At 42.3% G+C, this 20,821-nt stretch overlaps 3 protein-coding genes and 1 long non-coding RNA gene across 9 annotated transcripts; 3 read left to right on the top strand and 1 right to left on the bottom strand.

Moving 5' to 3' along the window:
- The first annotated feature begins 486 nt into the window (after positions 1-486).
- On the top strand, positions 487-2,625 carry LOC135609891 (uncharacterized). Its single transcript, XR_010485957.1, has 3 exons — positions 487-603; positions 752-1,100; positions 1,218-2,625. It is a non-coding gene; the product is annotated as an uncharacterized LOC135609891 (long non-coding RNA).
- LOC103981242 (probable xyloglucan endotransglucosylase/hydrolase protein 32) lies at positions 514-1,864 on the bottom strand. 3 transcript variants are annotated; one of them, XM_009397896.3, is made up of 4 exons: positions 1,663-1,864; positions 1,487-1,587; positions 1,195-1,412; positions 514-1,120 (listed from the first exon to the last, which is right to left on the bottom strand). In XM_009397896.3, exons 1-4 carry the CDS (start codon positions 1,862-1,864, stop codon positions 757-759), a joined length of 885 nt encoding a protein of 294 aa, XP_009396171.2. In that variant the 3' UTR covers positions 514-756. The 3 variants fall into 3 exon arrangements, with proteins under 3 accessions (XP_009396171.2, XP_009396169.2, XP_064959738.1); XM_009397894.3 differs by having other exon boundaries at positions 1,487-1,864; XM_065103666.1 differs by having other exon boundaries at positions 1,195-1,587; positions 1,663-1,820.
- A 1,185-nt stretch (positions 2,626-3,810) lies between the features above and the next one.
- On the top strand, positions 3,811-4,442 carry LOC135608991 (polcalcin Phl p 7-like). Its single transcript, XM_065102081.1, has one exon. It carries the CDS (start codon positions 3,846-3,848, stop codon positions 4,185-4,187), a length of 342 nt encoding a protein of 113 aa, XP_064958153.1. The 5' UTR covers positions 3,811-3,845; the 3' UTR covers positions 4,188-4,442.
- An 858-nt stretch (positions 4,443-5,300) lies between these two features.
- LOC135609892 (uncharacterized) lies at positions 5,301-18,882 on the top strand. 4 transcript variants are annotated; one of them, XM_065103670.1, is made up of 8 exons: positions 5,301-5,974; positions 6,437-9,271; positions 12,004-12,057; positions 12,387-12,723; positions 12,820-12,915; positions 17,647-17,884; positions 17,981-18,193; positions 18,274-18,882. In XM_065103670.1, exons 1-4 carry the CDS (start codon positions 5,423-5,425, stop codon positions 12,657-12,659), a joined length of 3,714 nt encoding a protein of 1,237 aa, XP_064959742.1. In that variant the 5' UTR covers positions 5,301-5,422; the 3' UTR covers positions 12,660-12,723; positions 12,820-12,915; positions 17,647-17,884; positions 17,981-18,193; positions 18,274-18,882. The 4 variants fall into 4 exon arrangements, with proteins under 4 accessions (XP_064959742.1, XP_064959741.1, XP_064959743.1 ...); XM_065103669.1 differs by having other exon boundaries at positions 17,767-17,884; XM_065103671.1 differs by having other exon boundaries at positions 17,788-17,884.
- Positions 18,883-20,821: the final 1,939 nt, after the last annotated feature.

Here is a 20,821-nt window from a genome sequence, read left to right on the forward strand (position 1 = left end):
ATCTTCTTCTATTGAAATCACAGTGCATAATCTCTGGGACGACTGAGCTGGCTGCTGCCCAAGAAAGGTGGTCTGAGGTGAAGTCACAAAGCGAAGACGCACTCCGCCACCCAGTAAGTTTGCTTGGTAATCATCTGTTCCTTTTGGCCCTATGTGCATAATGTGTAGTCATATCCTTTTACACCGGTATGCTTGTCTTCCTTTTAGCAGGAAGTGATATGTACACATCGATGTGCCCTTTTAGCAGGCAGTAGTGATATGATTATGTACATTCCCGCAGCCTCGTTTACTCGTTTCCAAACTATCACTTACCAACTTCTGCATGTGGTGTACCTCAATCAGGCATTGATCAATTATTCAGATATAATTGTAGGTGATCTCATTCTTCTGTCTGCCCTACTAAATCCTCTAACTTGCAATTCATCTACACATTACAAATTATTATTGCGTACTGAATTCCGTTTAGAGTTCTTGTGATTTATATAGATGTCGAGGTCGATCGAAGCCAAGCCATACGAGACAAAAGACAATGGAATAAAACAGAGAACAGTCACTGGGCAACGCGGCTTCGACGCGCTTACAGTACGACGCGTTTGAGAGGCTGTGAGTTATTCTTCTTCTATCCTCTCTACAGGCTTTCTTCATCATGCGACCAATAGCAACCACGAATTATTTCATGGCGGTATTTCCTCTCCCCCATCAGTCCCCTAAAGCCAACACTAAACACTCCCATGTGACTGACTACTTGCAGCGGCGTCAAGCCCAGCACTCGGGAGTCAAGGAACGGTCCCTCCGGTCATCCCTGCAGTAGTCGTACACCATGTAGTTCCTCTGCGCCCAGGCCATGGCGGCGAGCTGCTGCTTGCTGAGCCCGAATCCGGACGGCGAGGACGGCACCGGGCGGCACCCCGACGGCGCGTACGCGGAGCAGCCTCGCACGACGAACCTGGTGAACCTGGCGACGAACGGCTGGTGGCGGTAGTCCACCCTGTGCTTGCCGTTGTCGGTGGCCCAGGACGACGCGTCCCAGATCGTCCCGTACACCCACATCGGCCGCAGCGGGAACGTGTCGTCGCTCCTCCTCGGGTACCGCCGTATCGGTATGTCGTCGACGAAGAATCTGCATGCACGGAGAGTTGGAGAGAGACGTCGTTTCATGATTCAAGCTTGCAACCTCTCTGCACCAAGTCTTACATGATCTCATTTGGGTTCCACAGGATAGCGTAGTGGTGGAAGTCAGCAGCAGGGTCAAACCACAGGTGGAACTTCATCTCCCTCCCGATGACCCGGCCGTCGCCGCTCCCCTTGACGTACACATTCGTCTGCAACTTGTATGGCCTCCCCGGAGTAGTCCCCAAGAACTCGATATCCACCTCGTCATGGAACCCAGGATGCACTTGGTTGTTCGACAGCTGAAGCACAATGTCGAATGATGCACAAGCAAGCAAGCAAGACGGCAACGGGAGTTGGCCAAGAAAGAACTCACGTAGAAAGCTGTGATCACTCCTGCAGTGTCGCCAGGTTGGAGCTTGATCGATGCCGCAAAATAGCCGCTTCGAAATGGGCGATTCGACTTGAATCCGCTGCCTGTTATCGATGCAGCAGAGGCAGGGTTAACATGAGACTGAGATGAACCGTGAGGGAGGAGGAGGAGCAGCAGACCTGAGCTCCTGTCGAGCCAGATGGCCACCGAGGACTGGTCTGCTGAGACTGTTTGATGCCGGGGCCCCCACAGAGTGTTGTATCCATGGTAGAAGCCAGGCAAAGGCTTGAACCTGCTGCTTAGGTAGTAGCCAGGGGAGGGCTGAGCACTGCTGCATTGTAGTATGGAGAGCAGAATGGAGGAGAAGAGGAGGAGAGCCATGGAGGGAGCTCAACCAGCTGTGACACTACAGGGAAGGAAGGTGAGTATAAATAGGAAGATGGAATGGTTACCATCGCAAGAAAACTTGAGCGGTGGATACCGATAGGCAAATTTAGATGAAGATAAGTCCCCCAAAAAAAGGATTAGGTAGAAATGATACAAAAAGAGTAATGAAATCTAACTCTATAGTATATCAATTTAGTCAGCTATGAATCCACTCAAATTTATTTCACTTTCAAGATGAGAACAAACTGAAACAGTGAGACTATTCATTAATGTCTGACACTTATGATAGTTGGTAGAATATCTCATTAATGTATCCCGTTCCTTTCTCACACTTTGTTTTTTCACCTTTTTTTTTTGCCATCCGTTTAATTTTTTGATATATTAGTAAAATAATAACAATGATAAAACATTCATGTCTGGTTTGCTTGACCTATCAGGTAGCCATCCAACCACATCTGTGCTTTTGCCCTCATCCATTGGGTGATGAGAAGGTAGATCCAGGCATCCAAGTCAATATACATACCTAAGCTGTAAGTGTTTTGTTAGCATCCGAAAGTAATCCACCGAAAGGTCCAAAATAATGGCATGGGGACTCAATTGCTGGATTTAGGGCAGCAATCTAACAGGCAACTCTGCAGCTGCTAGTTTCATTAATGTGATATGAAAGTGTGTGTGGAACAACATGCAAGAACACCCAATATCCATAAGAACTTTTTTGTGAAGTATAAAAACGTGACTCCAATTTACTTGCAAGATGACTTACATCTTTAGATTATTAGGCCTTTATGAAGCATTCTCTTAAGGATGGTGTGATTCTTTTAGGAGATAGAAGGGGGAAACAATAATCTAGTTCAAGTATGCACATAAGAAGTACAACACAAAACCCTACAAAATGAAATAGAGAGAGGTTAAAGCTAAAACAAGAAACAAAGATGGCAAAAGCTAAACCAATTAGGTGATAATATTAGCATAAAATCTGTAATCATGCTATCTGTAATACGAAAAAAATTTTATGCCAAGATTGAAATCAAATAAAATTAGATCTAATAATATATTACGATGCGTATCTTTCATTGTTGTTCAGAAGAATAAACCTTATATGATATACAAACGTCTTCATCGTCGGATCTGAGATATCAATCTACAAAGAGAACTAGATCCTTCTCATCTCTTCCTACCATTTCACATAAATACTATTCATAAGGTTTATTATTGTTGTGATAAGAATATATCCCACAAAACAAACTAGACTAATGGAACAATAAATTTATATTCATAGGATTTGATAATAGTTTTTCAGTAATTGTGTATATAATAACAAGGAAGTATGAAATACAATAAACACAGCATCATTCTCCACTTGCTAAAGGAGCACGACACAATGGCTGATGCTACAAACTCCATGAACATGCGGTAAAAATTAACATGGACCGATCAAAATTGTCGGCTTAGTGTATCTATGAACTATCCGATCGATTAATGACACCGAGATCCCGACGCGACTACATGTCAAACATGACGTTGGAAGAGGGTCCCCTTGCAATGGCTTCTTTTGCCGACCATGTGCCCAACCCTAAACCCGTGAAGACAGTTAATCACCGAGTCTTGGGTGTGGGCCACTTTGGGTTCGTAATAAATCGGATCCAACACAACGTTCGATTCGCATCCGTGCTTTGAGATTGGCGTAGGACTACTGTGTACTGTATCATGCCCTATCACGTGATTGGAACTCCTGATTCCAAATCACGTTTCATTATATGAGCTTTTAGATTGACAAACAGTGATCAATAATTTGATAGGATGGTGATGATGGAGTCAGTGACGTTTGTGGGGGTTTGACCGTAATTACATAGATTCGGGGGCATGGCCGCTCGCTCGTCTGCATGCACGAGGACCCACGCGAACTCCACCACCACCACCCGATCTCCGCTTCGCGAGGGCGATCCACCAATTTCTCAGGCCACGCCCTCCATTTATGATCCCCCTGCTCGCTCCTCCCTTCACTCTCCTCCCGCCCCCTCAGCTCAAGCAACACGTCACGCAGCATCGATCGATCGCAGGACAGAAGATGGGCGAGGTTTCGCCGGAGATGGAGCAGGTCTTCAAGCGCTTCGACACCAACGGCGACGGCAAGATCTCGCTGGCGGAGCTCGCCGAGGTCCTCCGCACGCTGGGCTCTACCTCCGCCGACGACGTGAAGCGCACCATGGCCGAGATCGACACCGACGGCGACGGCAACATCGACTTCAAGGAGTTCGGCGCCTTCTGCCGCGCCAACCCTGGCCTCATGAAGGACGTGGCCAAGGTCTTCCTTTGAGTTTTTGCCTTCACATTCCTTTTCTTCCTCCCTCCTCCTCCTCGATCGTCGTCGTCGTCGTCGTTGGATCCCTTCGAATCGTTGTGTGCCTGTGGAAATGTGTTATGGATCCTATCAGCTCAAAGTAATCGTCGTCACGAGTGTGAATCGATATATCTACTGCATGAAGACACCGATTTTGTTTGTGATGCAAGTCTGATTCAGACACTGAGCTTTCACATGATCTAATAATAAAGTTTTCCTCTCTCATTTCAACTCGGCACCATAAATCCTAAACTCATCATGTATATTTTCTCCTTCTCTCAAGAACAGACTCACAAAAAAGAAAGCATTCACTTGAAACTTATGATGTATGATCGAAAAATTGCATTCCCAACAACACAATAGTAAGAAGAAGCAATACCAAAATGGTAATCCAAAGCATTACCCACTCGGGAGGGATTCTTGGCAAGCTGATTGTCATAGAACTGCCTATAGCTGATTGGATCCCTGCCGTATGTGTTATCTTCTTCGCTTGCATTCTTCTGAGTACGATTCAATCTAAGGTGAACTATCAATTCAATGACTGTCACTGCTAAACTTTGATCCTTGCACTCTCCCGTCGAAGAGGAGGCTTTTGCCATTCTTGCATACCTCGATAGGGCCAAGCAAATGGGTGGTTCAATTGGACTCTCAAGAGCTAACGCCATACTTTGCCGCGTTGTTTCGCTCCAAAATAATTCTGAAGCTGCTTCAATTTTAACCAAAATCAAATCGATCTAACGGTTCCACGGTCTCAAATAAAATCAGAATCGATGATGAGCGGTACGATTTCGATTTCTAATTACTGACGATTCCGATTCCATATTAGTGGTTTCGATTTCAAACCGATTAAATATAATAAAAATATAATAATAATAATAATATTTTAGTTTGATTAAAAAATTATAATTTATTTATATAATTATTATTATTATGCTTATTATAGTTATATACCTATTTTTAAAATTTAATTTTTTTTTATATTTAGTTCTTTTTAATTATATATATATATATATATATATATATATATATATATATATATATAATTATTTGTTATATAGGTATCATCTGACTCGGTCCCGAGCCCAAACGGACCCAACCATGTGAAGTCCGTGTACAGTGTAGCCCGAAAAAGAGAGAGAGAGAGAGAGAGAGATAAAGAGCCGGTCATCGCCGCCGCCCGTTGTACTATCCCACGCCCGCGCCGCCCGCAGATGGCGCACCCCAACTCCTCCTCCTCCCCCTCCATCCGCGTCCTCGTCCGTACCCCACCTCCAACTGCATCCTCCACCTCTCCTGCTTCCTCTTCCACCTCCGTTGGCCCCGTCCCCACCGCTGCGCCCGCCGCCGCCAGCATCTCCGTCAGCAACCCTTCTTCCTCTCCTCTTCCTCCTCCATCTCCTTCTCCTTCTAATCCCGAAGGCGTCGTGGTCGTAGGCTTCCTCGGCAGTAGGCCAAGCACCGACGCTACCCATCTGATCAACAGGATCCTCGACGCGAACGTCTTCGGCTGCGGAAACCTCGACAAGGATCTCTTCGCTTCTCGGTCCGAGTCAAGCGGGCAGGTGGAGGAGTGGTTCCGCCGCCGCAGGATCAGTTTTCACTTTGAGAAAGAGAAAGGGGTGGTCTTCCTCCAGTTCTCGTCGTCTTTGTCGCCGTTTTCGTTGCTGTGCTCCTCTAGAACAGATGACGAGGGGTATAGGTCGGTTTCGGCTTTGGAAACCTGTGATGCCGATGATCTCCGGGGGATGCTGTTCATGTTCTCCGTGAGTTTTTAGGTTCTCGTTTGGTTGACACTTTTCCGTTTGATTGTTTAGGACATCTGCTATTTGATTGCCTTCTCCTATCAATCCAAACAGGTATCGGCAGCGGAAATATGGGTTGATCTGTTTACGGTTTGATTTATTTGTTGATTTGGTGGAGATTATATGAGACCAGGATTACAGATTTGGCTTGTATTGGATTCTATGAAGTGAAATATAACTCCAACCACTAACAGAAAGTGCTACGAATTTATTGTTGTTTTTTGGATACAAGACTGAGTTTAGGTTTTCTTGGTTTCATGGAAGTCTAAGTTAGTGGAATTTGGATTAAAAACTTGTATATGTTGCATTTTTCTTTGCATTGCTTGTACAATTCATGATTACGAAAATGACGGGTCTTTCAAGTTGTTATTTTGCTAATAGTTGTAACTGCAATTCTAATTTAATGCTCTTAATTCAAATCAGGTCTGTCATGTGATTATATTTCTTCAAGATGGTGCCCGATTTGATACCCAGATCTTAAAAAGGTTCCGGATGCTGCAAAATGCAAAGCATGCTTTAGCCCCTTTTGTAAGATCCAAAATTGCACCGACATTATCGAAAACCACTTCAGCCATCTTGCTTCCCAATGCAGCTAGAGTCACTTCCATATCTCCTCCCAGCCGACGTAGTGGAGCCTCAAATCGCCATGGTTCATCCATCTCTTTAATGTCGGGTTCAGGGAGTAATTCATCTGTGCTTCCAGGCCAGTGTACTCCTGTCATTCTCTTTGTGTTTGTTGATGACCTATTTGATGGGTCCAATCCTTCCCCCATTGCTGAGGATTCTGGTGATGCAATGTCTCTTACTCAGCTTACAAGCGTAGGTGGACCGTCGAAGCCTGGTTTAAGCGTAAAAGGTTCTGGTCCTGTGGTAGTGCTAACACACCCGGCTAGTAAAAATGAAGGTAGTTTCAAGAAAAAGTTGCAATCATCACTAGAGTCACAAGTCAGATTTTTGATAAAGAAATGCCGAACATTGGTTGGCACAGAACACAGTAATCTTGGTCCAAGAGGTGCCGGTAGTCTGAGTAACCTGCCCTTGTTTTTGCTTGATGCATCAAGGATTGTTTCACTGGTAGATAGGTCTATGATCCAAAGAGGTGAATCACTTGATTTTATGACAGGGCTTATTGAGGATGCATTGAATTCAAAACGTGCAATTGATGTGTTCTCTCTTGAAAACCATTGCCAGAATTTGAATAATGAGGATATTCAGTCAATCAAGGATTTTCTGTACAGGCAGGTTGACGCTTTAAGAGGTAGAGGAGGGTTACCAGGTAGCGCGAGTAGTGGTTCAGTAGTTGGTGTGGGAATGGTAGCAGCAGCAGCAGCAGCTGCAGCAGCATCAGCTGCAGCTGGGAAGCCTGTTAGTGCTCCTGAACTCCCAAGTCTGGAACGCTGGTTGTCTCTTAGTAGTCTGATCCTTGATTCATTGCTTTCTGTTGAAGACAGCTTTCTAGATGAAGATGGAAAAGTTAAGAGATCATTCCTTGAAAAACATGCCAATGAGATGCAGGATCAACAAATTTCTCTTGAAGATGCTAAATCTATTGAAGCAGCTATATCTTGTCTGGAAAGTAGCAAGGACCTGAACTTGAAGTTTTCTATTTCTTGGTGTCAAAGAGCTCTCCCAGCTGCTAAGAAAGTATACCTAAATGAGTTACCTCCTTTTTATCCAACTTCTTTGCATAAGGCCCATTTGGAGAGGGCTTTGCACTTTTTCAATTCCATGGTTAAAGGACCAGCCATGCAAAAATTTTCAAGGAAGCTGGAAGAGGAGTGCACGACAATATGGGAATCAGGAAGACAACTCTGTGATGCTGTTAGTCTTACAGGAAAGCCATGCATGCACCAGATACATGATGACAAAAAACAACACTCCAGCGGATATGTTTTTCTGCATGCCTGTGCTTGCGGCCGATCAAGAAAACTTCGTGATGATCCTTTTGATTTTGAGAGTGCAAACATAACTTTCAGTTGCTTTGCCAATTGTGAAGATCTCCTTCCAACTCTTATATTACCTAGAGGAAGTCATGTAAGACCTCTTTCTGAGAACTCATGGCGTTTGATGCGCATAGCTGGAGGAAGATATTATAAACCATCAAAGGGCTTGCTTCAAACTGGATTCTCCTCCACTGAAAAGTACTTGCTTAAGTGGACAATTTCTCTTGAGAAACAAAAGGGAGCAAATAGCTTGCTTTTTAATACAGTGGGCAAGTCTTCTTTTGCAAATTCAACTCCAGAATGTAAGCTTTCGCCTGTTTTAGATGATGACGTAAAGAAAACTGGTGCTGGTCAGTTGCAGAGAGAAACTAAGTCTGGAGCATCTGAAAATTTTAGAAAGAAATCGGAGGCGGTGCCCCTTGAGGACTCAAGTATTAGCTTTGGGAAGGGTCTTCCATCTTTTCCTATGAAGAAGCCTTTCTCTGAAGTTGTTGCTGGTAATAATAGTGTAGATCCATTTCCAAGTCTTCAGCAGAAAAAACTGCCAAAAGAAAACACAGAAAAAATTGTGAGAAAATTAGGTGTTCCCCATCAAAATGGGCATCGAGTTTCTGTAGCTGATAATCATGAAGGACCTCAAAAAGCTGAACATACGTTCTCACATGAAAGCATAACCAGATCAGGTACTAAAGGCCAAACTGAAGGCAACCCTGTTTTGCAGATAGGGAGCAACATAGTGCCAGTAAATATTGGTGGTGAAAAAATTCCAAAGGATAATCATTCAAAGCAAGTCATCGTGTATGTTGGATTTGAACATGAGTGCTCCTTCGGTCACCGGTTTCTGATATCTCCAGAGCACCTGAAAGAGCTTGAGTCTTCATATTCTTTGGCAGATAAATTACATTCCTCTGCTGATGATTCTGGTCAAAATTCAGATACTAAGACTGGTTTGTATGAGAAAGTTCCAGAAAACTTATCTGGAACAACTTCCACTGTAAATAACATGAAGAAAACTCAAAAGTCCATGGAAACATCAGCTAAATGTAATGAACAGCAAGGTAGAATCACACTATTATCCAGATATGGCGCTGAATGGTTTGAGCCTGTTAATGGACTTCCATTACCTGCAGGCTATGAGCAAAAGCTTGACAGAAATATTTTACATGTTAGGCTTGATGATGGTGGATCTGCATTTTCTCTTTTGAACAGAAAGTTACCGCTACATATGAACTGCCCTTATTGTAGGAATTTAACAAGAAAGGATCAAAAGATTAAATTTGCAGGTACAACATCACAACTTCAGCGCATTTTTCTGGTAAGTATCCATTCTATCTTGATATCTTATTCATTCTGTTGAATGAATATTATTCTTTCATTTGTTTCTTTTGGATTTTAAGGTGGTCAAATCTCAGTTGAATATGGTTGACTTACTAATTCACATGGCTTTGTAGCTACGATGTTTTGACGAACTTAGAACTAATTTAGGGCGTAAGTTCCATATACCCATGCAATAAATAAGGGAATTTCTTTTCTGCATATCATAAATTTGCTTGATATGAATGATAAACTCTAGTTACCATCTAAAGTAGTGTAGTCAAAGGTGCTAGGTTGCCCTTACCATTGAAAGGATTGGATTTCCACCTGGGACCAAGGTTGACTACTGTGCCGCAAGGGCCTTATAGTCGCTTATTTCTAAGGTAGCAGATATCTCTGAGGGAGCTGAATGTGCTGATGAGTTTGTCATGGATGATCTAGCAAAGAAGGGATGAGATCCTTGTGTGGAACTAGCTTCAATGTCCGAACAGAACTAAGAAGGCCAATCTAATTAGATAGTTAGGTGAGGCATAACATAAGTGCGTAACATCTGGCTACAGATTGCTAAAAGGCACTGAGGTGTCAAAATGCACAAGGTGCTACGTGCTCACCCGAGCATAGTGAGGCACTTGCAAATATTGAAATTATAAAAAATTTAAAGGAAAAATATGATCACTAAAAAATCATTTGCAAATGCTTAGTATTCCATATGATCACTAAAATATAATTAAGGACATATGTTCATGCTAGTGCTGTACAGCTATAGGCAAATGCTTGATTGTTGCATTTGCCTTTCTACACACTGGACTTTCTATTCCATCTATCATACAAAGTATCATTTGCAAAAAACTTAAAAGGACATAAAAGCATCATTACCAATCAGTTCAGTTCATTCATCATATATTTCATGTAACATTCTAGAGTCTTGCTATAGTAACCAAAAAAGATATTGGTGGTCAGGATTTTAGGAGAGAAATATAAATAAATTGTTCATTGGCAGGGGAGCTATCGGGGAGGAGGAGGTGGTGGTGGTGGAGGAGGGAGGAGGGTTTGTCGGGGTACGGGGAGGCTTGGCTGGGGTGATAGCGGAGGAGAAAGATAAAGAGGCGAGACCCGAGTGAAAGGGTGGGGACATCCTAAGGGGGGTTGTCGGTTGTGACGAGCTTTCAGGGAGGGATGGAGGGGGAGGGGGTTTGTCGGGGAGGCGGGGCGACAACATAGGTGGGGAAAGATGGAGGGGATAGCGGGATGGAAGGAGAGGAGAAGAAGCACAGAGGAGGAAGGGTGAGGGGGGCTATAAGAGAGGCTCTGCGGAGGAGGGGGATGCAGAAGGGAGAGGGGGGCTGTCGGGGAGACTCAGCAATGGTCGATGGTGGAGAAAGAGGGAGAGTGACAGTGGGAGGGAAGGAGAGGGGGGAAGCACGGAGGAGGAGGGGGATGGGGCTGTTGAGGAGGCTCGGAAGGGAAGGCATTGCTTGAGGGCCACCTTGCGCACGAATGCCAATTTCCAGTCACCGACTGCCTTGTTCCAATGAGCAGTTAGCGGAGGAAGTAGGGGAGATTGTGGCCGCGGTGGAGGGCAGCAGAGATGATGAAGTTTTGGTCAGAATTAGAGAGAGGTTTTAGTTGGCTGAATTGGTTCGGCCAAGTCATTCTTGTTTGAACCCAAATCGAACCCATTTGTGGTTTAACTCAGGCACCGCAGCCAACTCAATCGCTCACTTGAACCAAACTGAAGGCACTTGGGCCTTGTGTCGCCTCGATCGGGCGCCTAGGTGAGCACCTCTTAATAACATTGATCTAAAGCGCTAGTAGGTTTCAAAAGGATGAAATCAGGTTTTCCATTGGTATTGAACTGTTGACCGGAATTTGACAATCTAGGTAGACTAGGATTGATCTGGTTTTGGTTAGAATTAACCAAGATCCCAAGAATTGTTGTTCGGCTCTAAGATTGGTTGGCTAGGAATGATAAATATGGATATAGGAAACTAATACAGCATGATAGGATATATATCAATATATCATGTTGAAAAGAAAGGATCCCATAAAGCACAACAATAGAAATATTTGTTCTTTGTATGTGACTTCACTCTGCCCATAGGTTGCAGTGAACAACAGTCTCTCATCAACTTGAATAAGTTAGTGGTTGATGAGATGAGAAATTTGTTTTTTTAATCTTACAATTGATGATGATAAGCCTCAACGGGTATCAGTACCTCTTTAGTTCATAGCATGGTTGATGCATACGAGGGATAACGTCAGAAGTTCAGTAAGTCATTCTATAAAATTTGTTACAGCTTGGTAAAGAAAGGCCAGGTGCATGACCATCTTAAACCTTATGCTAATCATAAATGATAAAACCACAAAAGGTGACAGTTAAACATATCTTAAGGTGATTATGATTTTTGATCTCATAGCATTAATGATATGTTAGATATATAGCATATACTAGTAGATCTTACTGGAATCTGGTCGTTGGAATTTTCTGCTTGCAGTGCTGATGCTTAACTGTTCCTGATTCACTAGATTTCCTGATGACATGGAAATTAAGAATGGTGATATCAAATTATCAACTATGATTATACATTACTGGATAATTCCAAAACATGTTGTCAAATACTTAGACTTAGAAAGTTTTCCTTCAAAGAATCTCTTATCTCTTATATATAGAGTATCTTCTCATTGTATGAAATTATAAACCTGCCCCCTTTAACATTTTTTTTTGTTATGTAGGTGACACCGCCGCTCCCTACTGTTTTAGCAACATGCCCAGTAATACAATTCGAGGTAAGTAATGGTGCCTTCCTAGTTCCTAGTGTTAATTTTTAGGTCATAAGTACCCAATTCTTTTCCATTATGTGGACAATATTTAAAGTTTGATACTTTACCATAAGAGGTTTTTGACAAAAGTTTACAATTAACCACTTTCTTACAAAGAAATGCATATGGATTCTTTAGGATGATCACTTGTGTACAGTTGAATGATTTTTTAGATGCTATAATTTTACTACAAGATTTTGAAGTCTTATTGCATGTTGTTGCCTGTTCAAGTTAAAAGATGCCCGTTATCTTTATATTGTATACTGACAATTTGTTGGAACATTAATGTACTATAGGACTCTTGTCTACCTCCATCTATTCAAAACCGTGAGCAGCAATCACAATTTAGCCTCGACTGTCAAGTCATTCTTCCACCAGAAAGCTTTCTTACATTTAAGCTCCCATTTGTCTATGGTGTCCAAATGGATGATGGAAGTCTGCATCCACTTAACCACCTTGAACATCAGCCAGAGCTCACAGCATGGCTTGTTGAAGGAACAGCTTTGCAGGTTGTCTCAACGGGACACGAATATTATGAAGATGCTTCGATGGGAAAAAATCAAGGATGATAGGTTAGCACCTTCTGGTCTGAAAATCAGATAGAAAGTTTCTAAATATAGCTCCGTGGCGAAGGTATGTTCTTGAACTTATCATTTTCTGTGCCTAACTAATACTTTATATCAAGGGTTCTCTTTCAATCAAACTTATCTGTTAATTTTAATGTCTCAGGTTTTGCTATATGATTGGCTATTATGTAAATTCATCTGTAGTACAGTCAAGTGGGCTCGAGTTTCTTATATTTTCACCAAGCATTATGGACAAATGGTAACCTAAAAATTATCGTTGATGTTCTTTTTTAACTTTTCATGTTAAACCTTTCTTCTATGGTATCAATGTTGGTATGATATCTCACATAATTATGAGTACAGCATACAAGGCAGAAGATACCGGAACTTACAAAATTAGCAAGTGTCAAACAAGCCAAATCACAGTTACTGAATTTTTCATAAGGATTATTCTGTTTAGTATACAAATATTTCCTTTCATATTATGGTGCTTTTTCAAAGTTATCCAAGTGCTGGTTATTATGGCATTCTTGTGTTACCATGGAAGGCACAAATTTGGCATGGCAGTGATTGTGGTTTTTCATACCTGTGGTATAACAACTGGTTCCTGTTCCCATTTTGACCTGTATTTTGGATTATCCTTCCAGCAGTTTTGTCAATATTGGGAGCATTATTCATTATTTCAGGATTCCATTCCCACAAAAATGTTTTTAAGGAACAAAAGAAAGAAATTAGTAATATCCTTGAAGGAGAAAAAAATACTGAAATTTTTCACAGGCTATATTTTGAACATTATTCTGTAAATTTTCATAGTGTTAGACTTTTAGGCAGAATTTTAGATGTTGTATGTACCAAGGTTTAGAAAACATGTTGTACCAGTTAATACAGGACTGTATCTACTGGTTTAACCTTGGACCGGTATGTGGTCCACCGGTTGTCATCTAGATTTGGTTCATATCGGACTTACCGACTGGTATGATTATCTTATTAGGCATATCGCCTAGTTTTAATTATTAAAACTTGGGTACCGGATTGTCACGGACTTAGCTGGTTTTACCTAAGTCGTACGACACCCTTGTGTGTCGTGTTCTCCAAACAGCTCTCTTTGGTCGATGGAAAGACAGACTGCAACTCCCATGCATGGCCTCTGCCATCACGTTGTAGGGTTTGCACCGATTTTGTTCTCCTTAGCTTCCTTGGTAGCAACGTTCGCTTACTCGACCTTATCCTCTGACTTACTGGGCTCCCTTAAGCGAATATGGGCTTTGGAGTAGTCCAACTCTCCAGCTGTTTCGATCATACCTCTGCATGATCAAGTCCCTCCCATGGGACTCACTGGTACTTGCATTCGAACTTTTCCCTTTGTGGAACACAGCCCCCATATGCTGATGACCAAGGCTTTCATCCGCTGTAAAATTCGATACACGCATGGAAGACCCGCCTCTGCGGTACCATGGCCTTCACTCCTTGAATCCATAGCCCTTCTTGTCGTCGTGTTGTTCACCGAAGTGGAGCTTCCAGTATCTCCTGATCATACCTTCGTATGATATAGTCCCTCACGGGACTATGTCGTGTGTATCGCATTGCCACGAACTGTTCCACCACGATCCGCTGCACCATGTCTCCTCCTGGTGACATCTCTATTGCATTCTGATCCTTGTGGGATGAACTCGAATTGTGATCCCTCCATGTGTGGCCTTTGCCAATACATCGCAGGGTCTCTTCCACCTTCGATTTTGTTCGCTCCTTTGGCAATCGACCTTCATCCACCCACTCTTGGGTCACACCTAGATGAAGCACCGCTCTAGGACAGTCCGTCGCCTAGTAGCTCCCGAAGTCCACTGATTTCGTTGTAATTAGTGCACCATTGTTTGGATCCTGGGCCTCTGCCCCTACCAGCACAATCTCCGCTGCGCACCGCTTCTTTCATGTCAACTTGAATGACAACACTGTGGCATATTCTTCAAGAGTCCTTGCCTTCGCGTCCTTTTGCCCCGTGCCAAGGCCTTCTGAACCCAACTTTGCCTCCGCAAGTTGAGTCGCCTTAGTTCCTCCATCAAATGCTTCTCTGAGATAAGGTGCATGTGCCCAAAAGCTCCCTTTGTCTTTGGCACCATACAAGATGAGTCCCCTCCGTCAGAATGAAGGACCTATGGAACAACATGATCCTGCTCTTGCCTCTGCAAGAGTTCATGTCCTTGACCTCTGTCCAAGGAAAGCACTGTGCCTCCGCTCCATGTTTCATCTTCTATGCTGGCTCCCTTCATGCAGCTTGGGTACTTCGCCAAGTTACACCCAAGTTGCTTCGTTCCTCGTTTTTGCATTGAGTTGATGGTGGCCCTCGCGCCCACCATTCCACGGGTCAGCCCTCCCTTGAGTCTGATCTCTATATCGACTCCAAGTGTGCCTTTATTTGTGTTGCTTTGGGTCACTCCCCCCACTTGATCTCGCAATGTATCCACCAATGCATTCTCTCAAGCGAGATCATGTGACGACTCCTCAGCGCTCGCTCGGTCCATTGAGCTTTGTGGAGTTGTTTTTGAGGTACTCCTCAACATGTGCAGTCTGTTGCACATGATTCTCCCTTTGGAGAACCGAGACCTATCTATCCTGGATATCTGTCCCGTTGGAGCAATATCTCTCTACGCTTCTTTCTCTCTGAAAGTTTCGGAGACCGCCATCCCCTTGGACTACCCCGATTTGCTGAACAAATTGTACATTGTTCTGCCTCTTGCAAACGCACTTGCTAGATTGCGACTCCACGTCAATACAGCCCCCGCTACACCACTCAAGGCCTAGCAACATGCTGAACTCGCTGCACACTTCAGCATCCCACGGACGTATCCTTCACATGCCGAAGAGAAAGTTTCAATGCTCCATGGCGCCGAGTTTCGGTCGTCTTGGGATGGTCGCGAACATTCTATTGTCCACATACAAGCCCATGCATGAGTACCGAATTCTTCGAGTTAGCAATTCCCCTCACCTCTATGAGCTTTGCACAACTCTTTCAGTCGCTGAGTAACTCATTTCCCATTGCATGGTCTCCTCCTTTACCAAGCACCTCGCTTGTCTTGGGCACCATCAAGTATAGTTGTCAACATCGAGTCGTAGCTCGAACTCAGCCATCCCAACCTTTGTGCACTCCGCATTCTTCCAAGCTTGCTTGTTCTCGTGGTGCCTCTTGCGCGAAGGGTTGGCCATTCCTCTAAATGTCAATCTCAGATGCCCGCTCCTCCGAGCGACTCCTTTTCCCTACATCTCCATGCCCGTTTTCCTCTAAACGGTCGCACATGTGCTGACTGCCCTCAACGTAGCCCCGCTAGGTCCCCCACATTACATACCAAGTGTTTCTATGAGTGCTTGTCCCGCTCTGATACCATCTGTCACGAACTTAGCTGGTTTTGCCTAAGTCGTGCGGTACCCTTGCGTGTCCGTCCGCAAAGATCAGCCTCCCCGAAACCTCCCATGGTCCCTTAGGACCTACAAAAGAGAAAACGGGTTAGAGAAAGCGCCTCACTCGGGATCCACAAGCAAACATTTCCGAAAACACCTCATAGACAATGCAAATTACAAACATACTTTACAAGCTCTGAACGGTTGCACAACAAAGGGTCAAAATGGTCCACTACAGACCGAATATCTCTCACAAGTTTCCACATGACACAACATTTATTTACAAGTCTAAGAAGGCCACCAAACCTAACTAAAATGCGGCTGTTAAGCCTTCGACCATTTCTCTACATGCTGTGCAAAGCATGAACAAACAGAAAGACACAGACATACATAAGTATTACATTAAACATCCTGTTTAGAACTTTATCCGTGACAGGATGATATTTTTTTGATATGTTATTAAGTCACTATTCCCTCCTCTGCCTATTCCTCCTTTCCGCTGCCTTGCAATCGCCTCCTCCTTCACTTGGCCCATCACCGTCACCATCTCTTTCCTTGTAAAAGTTGCATCCTCTTCCTCTTCCACCTCTCATTGAAATGTCGATTTCTCTGCCATCACCTCCTCTTTTCTTCCTCTCTGGGTTACCAATCTATACCGAGTATTGGTATGTCAGTTGTACCAATAGAGTACTGGTTCAGCTGTCGACTGATATCAGCACTAGACCTGGACCGATATCAACACTAGATCGAGATTTGGGTCCTTTTGTATGTACGACTTGTAAGTATCTATTCAAAGGTATGCGGTAGCGTAACTAGCACTGGAAGTCTGGGTACTGAAATCATTCAAGACCAAGTACCAAATGTGTGGCAAGTCTTTATAGTATCACATAATAATTTAATGTGCACTCACATGTTTCAAGTAATGAAAATACAACTTTAAACATTATACATATGCTTAAAACCTTCATATGACTTCATTGGTTCAAGTCAAGAAGTATACTGATATTGTAATTACTTAATTGGTTCAAGTTGAAAAGTATACTGATGCATAGTTTTAGTTTCTGTCAAACTGCTCGAAGAGCTGAGTTGAGTGCCGGTTTGTCTAAGGTTCATTTACTTGAAATGGCTTTAAATAGGAAACAACAAAAAAGAAAAACATGTGAGTAGACCAATCTTGCAAATCAACTTAAAACTCTAATAGCTTGCTCAGGTTATGTGAACTTGACCTATTTTGAGTTGCAAGTCAAGCTCCCTTTCAGATTGGACTTTACAGCTTGTACTCTCTTGTTTGTTTCTAAATTTCTTCTTAATCTATATGTTCTAGTGTTTACTGTATTCTTAATTGTCTGGAGATACTTGTTATTTTTCGCATAATTTGAAGCAAGTTGGAAAAATTAGGATGAACTCCTTTCTCTGTTTATATCATAATGTGTTAAATAGTATCAGCTGCTAAGTAAATGCTCTCAGAATTAATAGAATTACTTCTCTTTTGCCAGCTGACTGAAATATGTTTCCTTGTGAAAATGGTTTCAGTAGGATCATCCATTCCATTTTGTTGATGAATGTAATTGCTGTCTAATTATGATTAACATCTTAGATGCAGGTAAAAATTTGGCCTTCTGTGTCATTTGCATTAAGCCCATATATGCTAGTTGCTTTCTTTATCTTGTTGTGGAGTAAATTCAAGCTACTTGGTAATCAATTTCAATAATTCCAGGAGCTCATAGTTTGTTTTCAGGAGGTTCTTCTCTTGACAAATAGTGACACATTAAACTCGGAGAATAATCAGACCACACTTTGTCTCCTGTATATGTAGTTGGACTCATCATAATTAGGTCATTTCACTTCATTATGCCTATACAATAACTGCAATGGTCAGAGTTGTTGAATTTGATCACCGAGGATCACTAATATAATTATTTCTCATCCAGATTCATGAAATGGATACCGGAACCATACACACAGCTTTGTGAATCTTAAACATGCCAGGGGTTGGACTGTTCTGTTTATTTTAGTTGAGTTCCAACAGATCTTTCTTGGATGGTGATGAGTCCATGTTAACCTGCCTTTGATGTTTGATTGCATAGAAGTGCTTGAACAGAAGGAAGAACAACGAAACTGGAATGATCTTTAGAGAGAATATGGTGAGTATACATGAAGTTTGATATTGGAAGATTTCTGTTATTCACTTGGGACATTTTCATTTTCTGTATTAATTTTGCAGGACCCAGGTCTTCGTTGTACATGTGGCATCAGAGATTGAGGTGCTCTGTGGAGCTCTTGATGAGAAAAGGATTAATCTGTCTTGGAAGGAAGCCCATCTGATACAAAATTTTCTTGAGTTTCCAAGTTGACATCAATTCTTGGAGTACTTATGTTAAGATTCTACAGCTCGCTAGGATTCTCTCAAGAAAGAGTTGCCTGCGTGTTTTTCGATGACAACTGTTGTCACATTGCATCTTATCGAGTGTTCTTTAGGTCAAACTGGATCATAGTGAACAAAATCTGGTTGGCTTCAAAAGATGTTCAAACCCAAGTTCTGCAGTTGCATATTTGAAGCTACTATTGCTTTCTGAAAGTCATGTGAAATGTGACAAAATGGTCTTTGTGGGGATGCTATAATTTTCGTAAGTTGCCACATTTGACAAAATGGCCACCTGCTTTGTATCTATCTGTATGTGATAGCTCAGGCATAACTTGCATATTCCACATGGAGTTATTGGGCTTCCATGAGACTAGCATGTTTCATAAACCCTATCTTGTGAGATTGAAGGACAAACTTACAAAATTGTAACCTCACATATGAAGCTATTTATATCAGTGAAATTTAACATGATTATATAGTAAGTGTGTAGAGCAAATGTCATGAATAAAATTGTCACGAATAAAATTATAAATAAAGTGTCTGATGTAATGTTCGTGTATGTTTTTGTCTTTCGGTTTTTATTCATGCTTTACACAACATGTAGAGGGTTTGGAGTAAGTTTGATAATCTCCTTTTGGTTGGTTTTTGTGATCGATATAGGCTTGTAAACACATACTATGTGTAGTCGTCGTGCAGAGATAAAATTATCTAGAAATAGATCATCTAATAGTTATTTTGAAGGTTTTCTAACTTAGTAGAGTAGTGCGAAGTGTTAACTAGTACAACACTTAAAAGCTATCCAAGTGACCAATGGTTGGATGAGTTTTTGGGGTAGTGTTTAGAGTGGGTTCGCTGTCTTGTTTCGCAGTAGTGTCTTTTGTGGACTTTTGTTCATGGCGAACCACCTTGGGTCTTTTATCATGCGATCGTTCAGAGCTTGTGAAGTTCATGTTTGTACTTTGTATTGTTTATCAAGTGTTTGTTGAAATAGCTGCTTGTGGATCTTGAGTAATTTGTATTGTTTATCAAGTGTTTGTTGAAATAGCTGCTTATGGATCTTGAGTTAAACATTTTTTCTAACATATTTTCTCTTTTATAGGTCCTCAAGGGACTATAAGAGATTTCGAGGAGGCTGACCATTTACATATGGACATGCAAGAGTGTTGCATGACTCAAGTAAAACTAGTTAAGTCTATGATAGATGGTATTAAAGTGAGATAAGCATACTTAGAAACATTTGACATGCAAACGTAAGAAACCTAGCGGGGCTGCATTGAGGGTAGTTAGCATGTCTGATCGTTTGAGGGAAATGGGCATTAAGATATAGAGAAATGAGTCGTTCAAAGGAGCAGACTTCCGAGATTGACATTTAGAGGAATAACCAACCCTTTGTGCAAGAGACATCATGAGGACAAGCAAGCTAGGAAGAATGCATAGTATATAAAGGTTGAGATGGTTGAGTTCGAGTTGCGGTTCGATATTGGCAACCAAACTTAATGATGTTTAAGGCCAACGGAGCACTTGGTAGAGGATAAGATTGTGTACAGTAGGATGGATTGCCTAATGACCAAAAGAGTTGTACAAAGCTCATAGAGATGAAGGGAATTGCTCACTCAAAAGAATTCGGTACTCATGCAAGGGTTTGTATACGGATGATGGACTGTCCATGGTTATCCTAAGGTGACCAAAACTCAGCGTCATAGAGCATTGAAACTTTCTATTTGGCATGAGAAAGATATGTCCACAAGAGGTTGAAGTGTGTAATAAGTTCAGCATGTTGCTAAGTCTTGAGAGGCGCAACGAGGGTTGTATTAGCGATGAGTCGCAATCTAATAAGTACGTTTGCGGGGGCGGAACAATGCATAGTTTGTTCATCAAGATAGAGTAGTCCAAGGGGATGGTGGTCTCCGAAACTTCTAGAGAAAAATATGCGAATAGGAAAGTTGCTCCAACGGGATATATATCCAAGAGGGATAAGTCTCGATTCTTCAAAGGAAGAATTATGTGCAACAAATCGCATATGTTGAGGAAGGGTACCTTAAGATAACAACTCCATAAAGCTCAATAGACCGAGCGAGCAACAAGGAGGCATTGTATAATCCCACATGAGGTAATGCATTGGTAGATGCATTGTGAGATCAAGTGGGGGAGCGACCTAAAACAACACCAAACAAAGACATACTTAAAGTCGATGTGGAGATTGAACTCAATGGAGGATTGACTCGTGGAATGGTGCACGTGAGGGCCACCATCAACTCAATGCAAACCAAGGAGCGGAGCAACTTGGGTGAAACTTGGTGAAGTGCCCAAGCCGCATGAAGGGAATCAACATAAAAAACGAAACATGGAGTAGACACACAAAGCTTTTCTTGACAGAAGTTAAAGACATGAATTCTTATAGAGGCAA

This window comes from Musa acuminata, chromosome BXJ2-4 (genome assembly GCF_036884655.1).
Source record: "Musa acuminata AAA Group cultivar baxijiao chromosome BXJ2-4, Cavendish_Baxijiao_AAA, whole genome shotgun sequence".
Taxonomy (NCBI): domain Eukaryota; kingdom Viridiplantae; phylum Streptophyta; class Magnoliopsida; order Zingiberales; family Musaceae; genus Musa; species Musa acuminata.

What these genes read in the sequence shown, in the direction of transcription:
- LOC135609892 (XM_065103670.1), top strand. Translation starts at nt 5,423, where the DNA reads ATGGCGCACCCCAACTCCTCCTCCTCCCCCTCCATCCGCGTCCTCGTC. An exon ending in GGATGCTGTTCATGTTCTCC is followed by an intron (nt 5,975 to 6,436) that starts GTGAGTTTTTAG and finishes AATTCAAATCAG; the next exon opens with GTCTGTCATGTGATTATATT. An exon ending in GCCCAGTAATACAATTCGAG is followed by an intron (nt 12,058 to 12,386) that starts GTAAGTAATGGT and finishes AATGTACTATAG; the next exon opens with GACTCTTGTCTACCTCCATC.
- LOC135608991 (XM_065102081.1), top strand. Translation starts at nt 3,846, where the DNA reads ATGATCCCCCTGCTCGCTCCTCCCTTCACTCTCCTCCCGCCCCCTCAG.
- LOC103981242 (XM_009397894.3), bottom strand. Translation starts at nt 1,864, where the DNA reads ATGGCTCTCCTCCTCTTCTCCTCCATTCTGCTCTCCATACTACAATGC. An exon ending in GAGTGATCACAGCTTTCTAC is followed by an intron (nt 1,413 to 1,486) that starts GTGAGTTCTTTC and finishes ATTGTGCTTCAG; the next exon opens with CTGTCGAACAACCAAGTGCA. An exon ending in TGGAACCCAAATGAGATCAT is followed by an intron (nt 1,121 to 1,194) that starts GTAAGACTTGGT and finishes CCGTGCATGCAG; the next exon opens with ATTCTTCGTCGACGACATAC.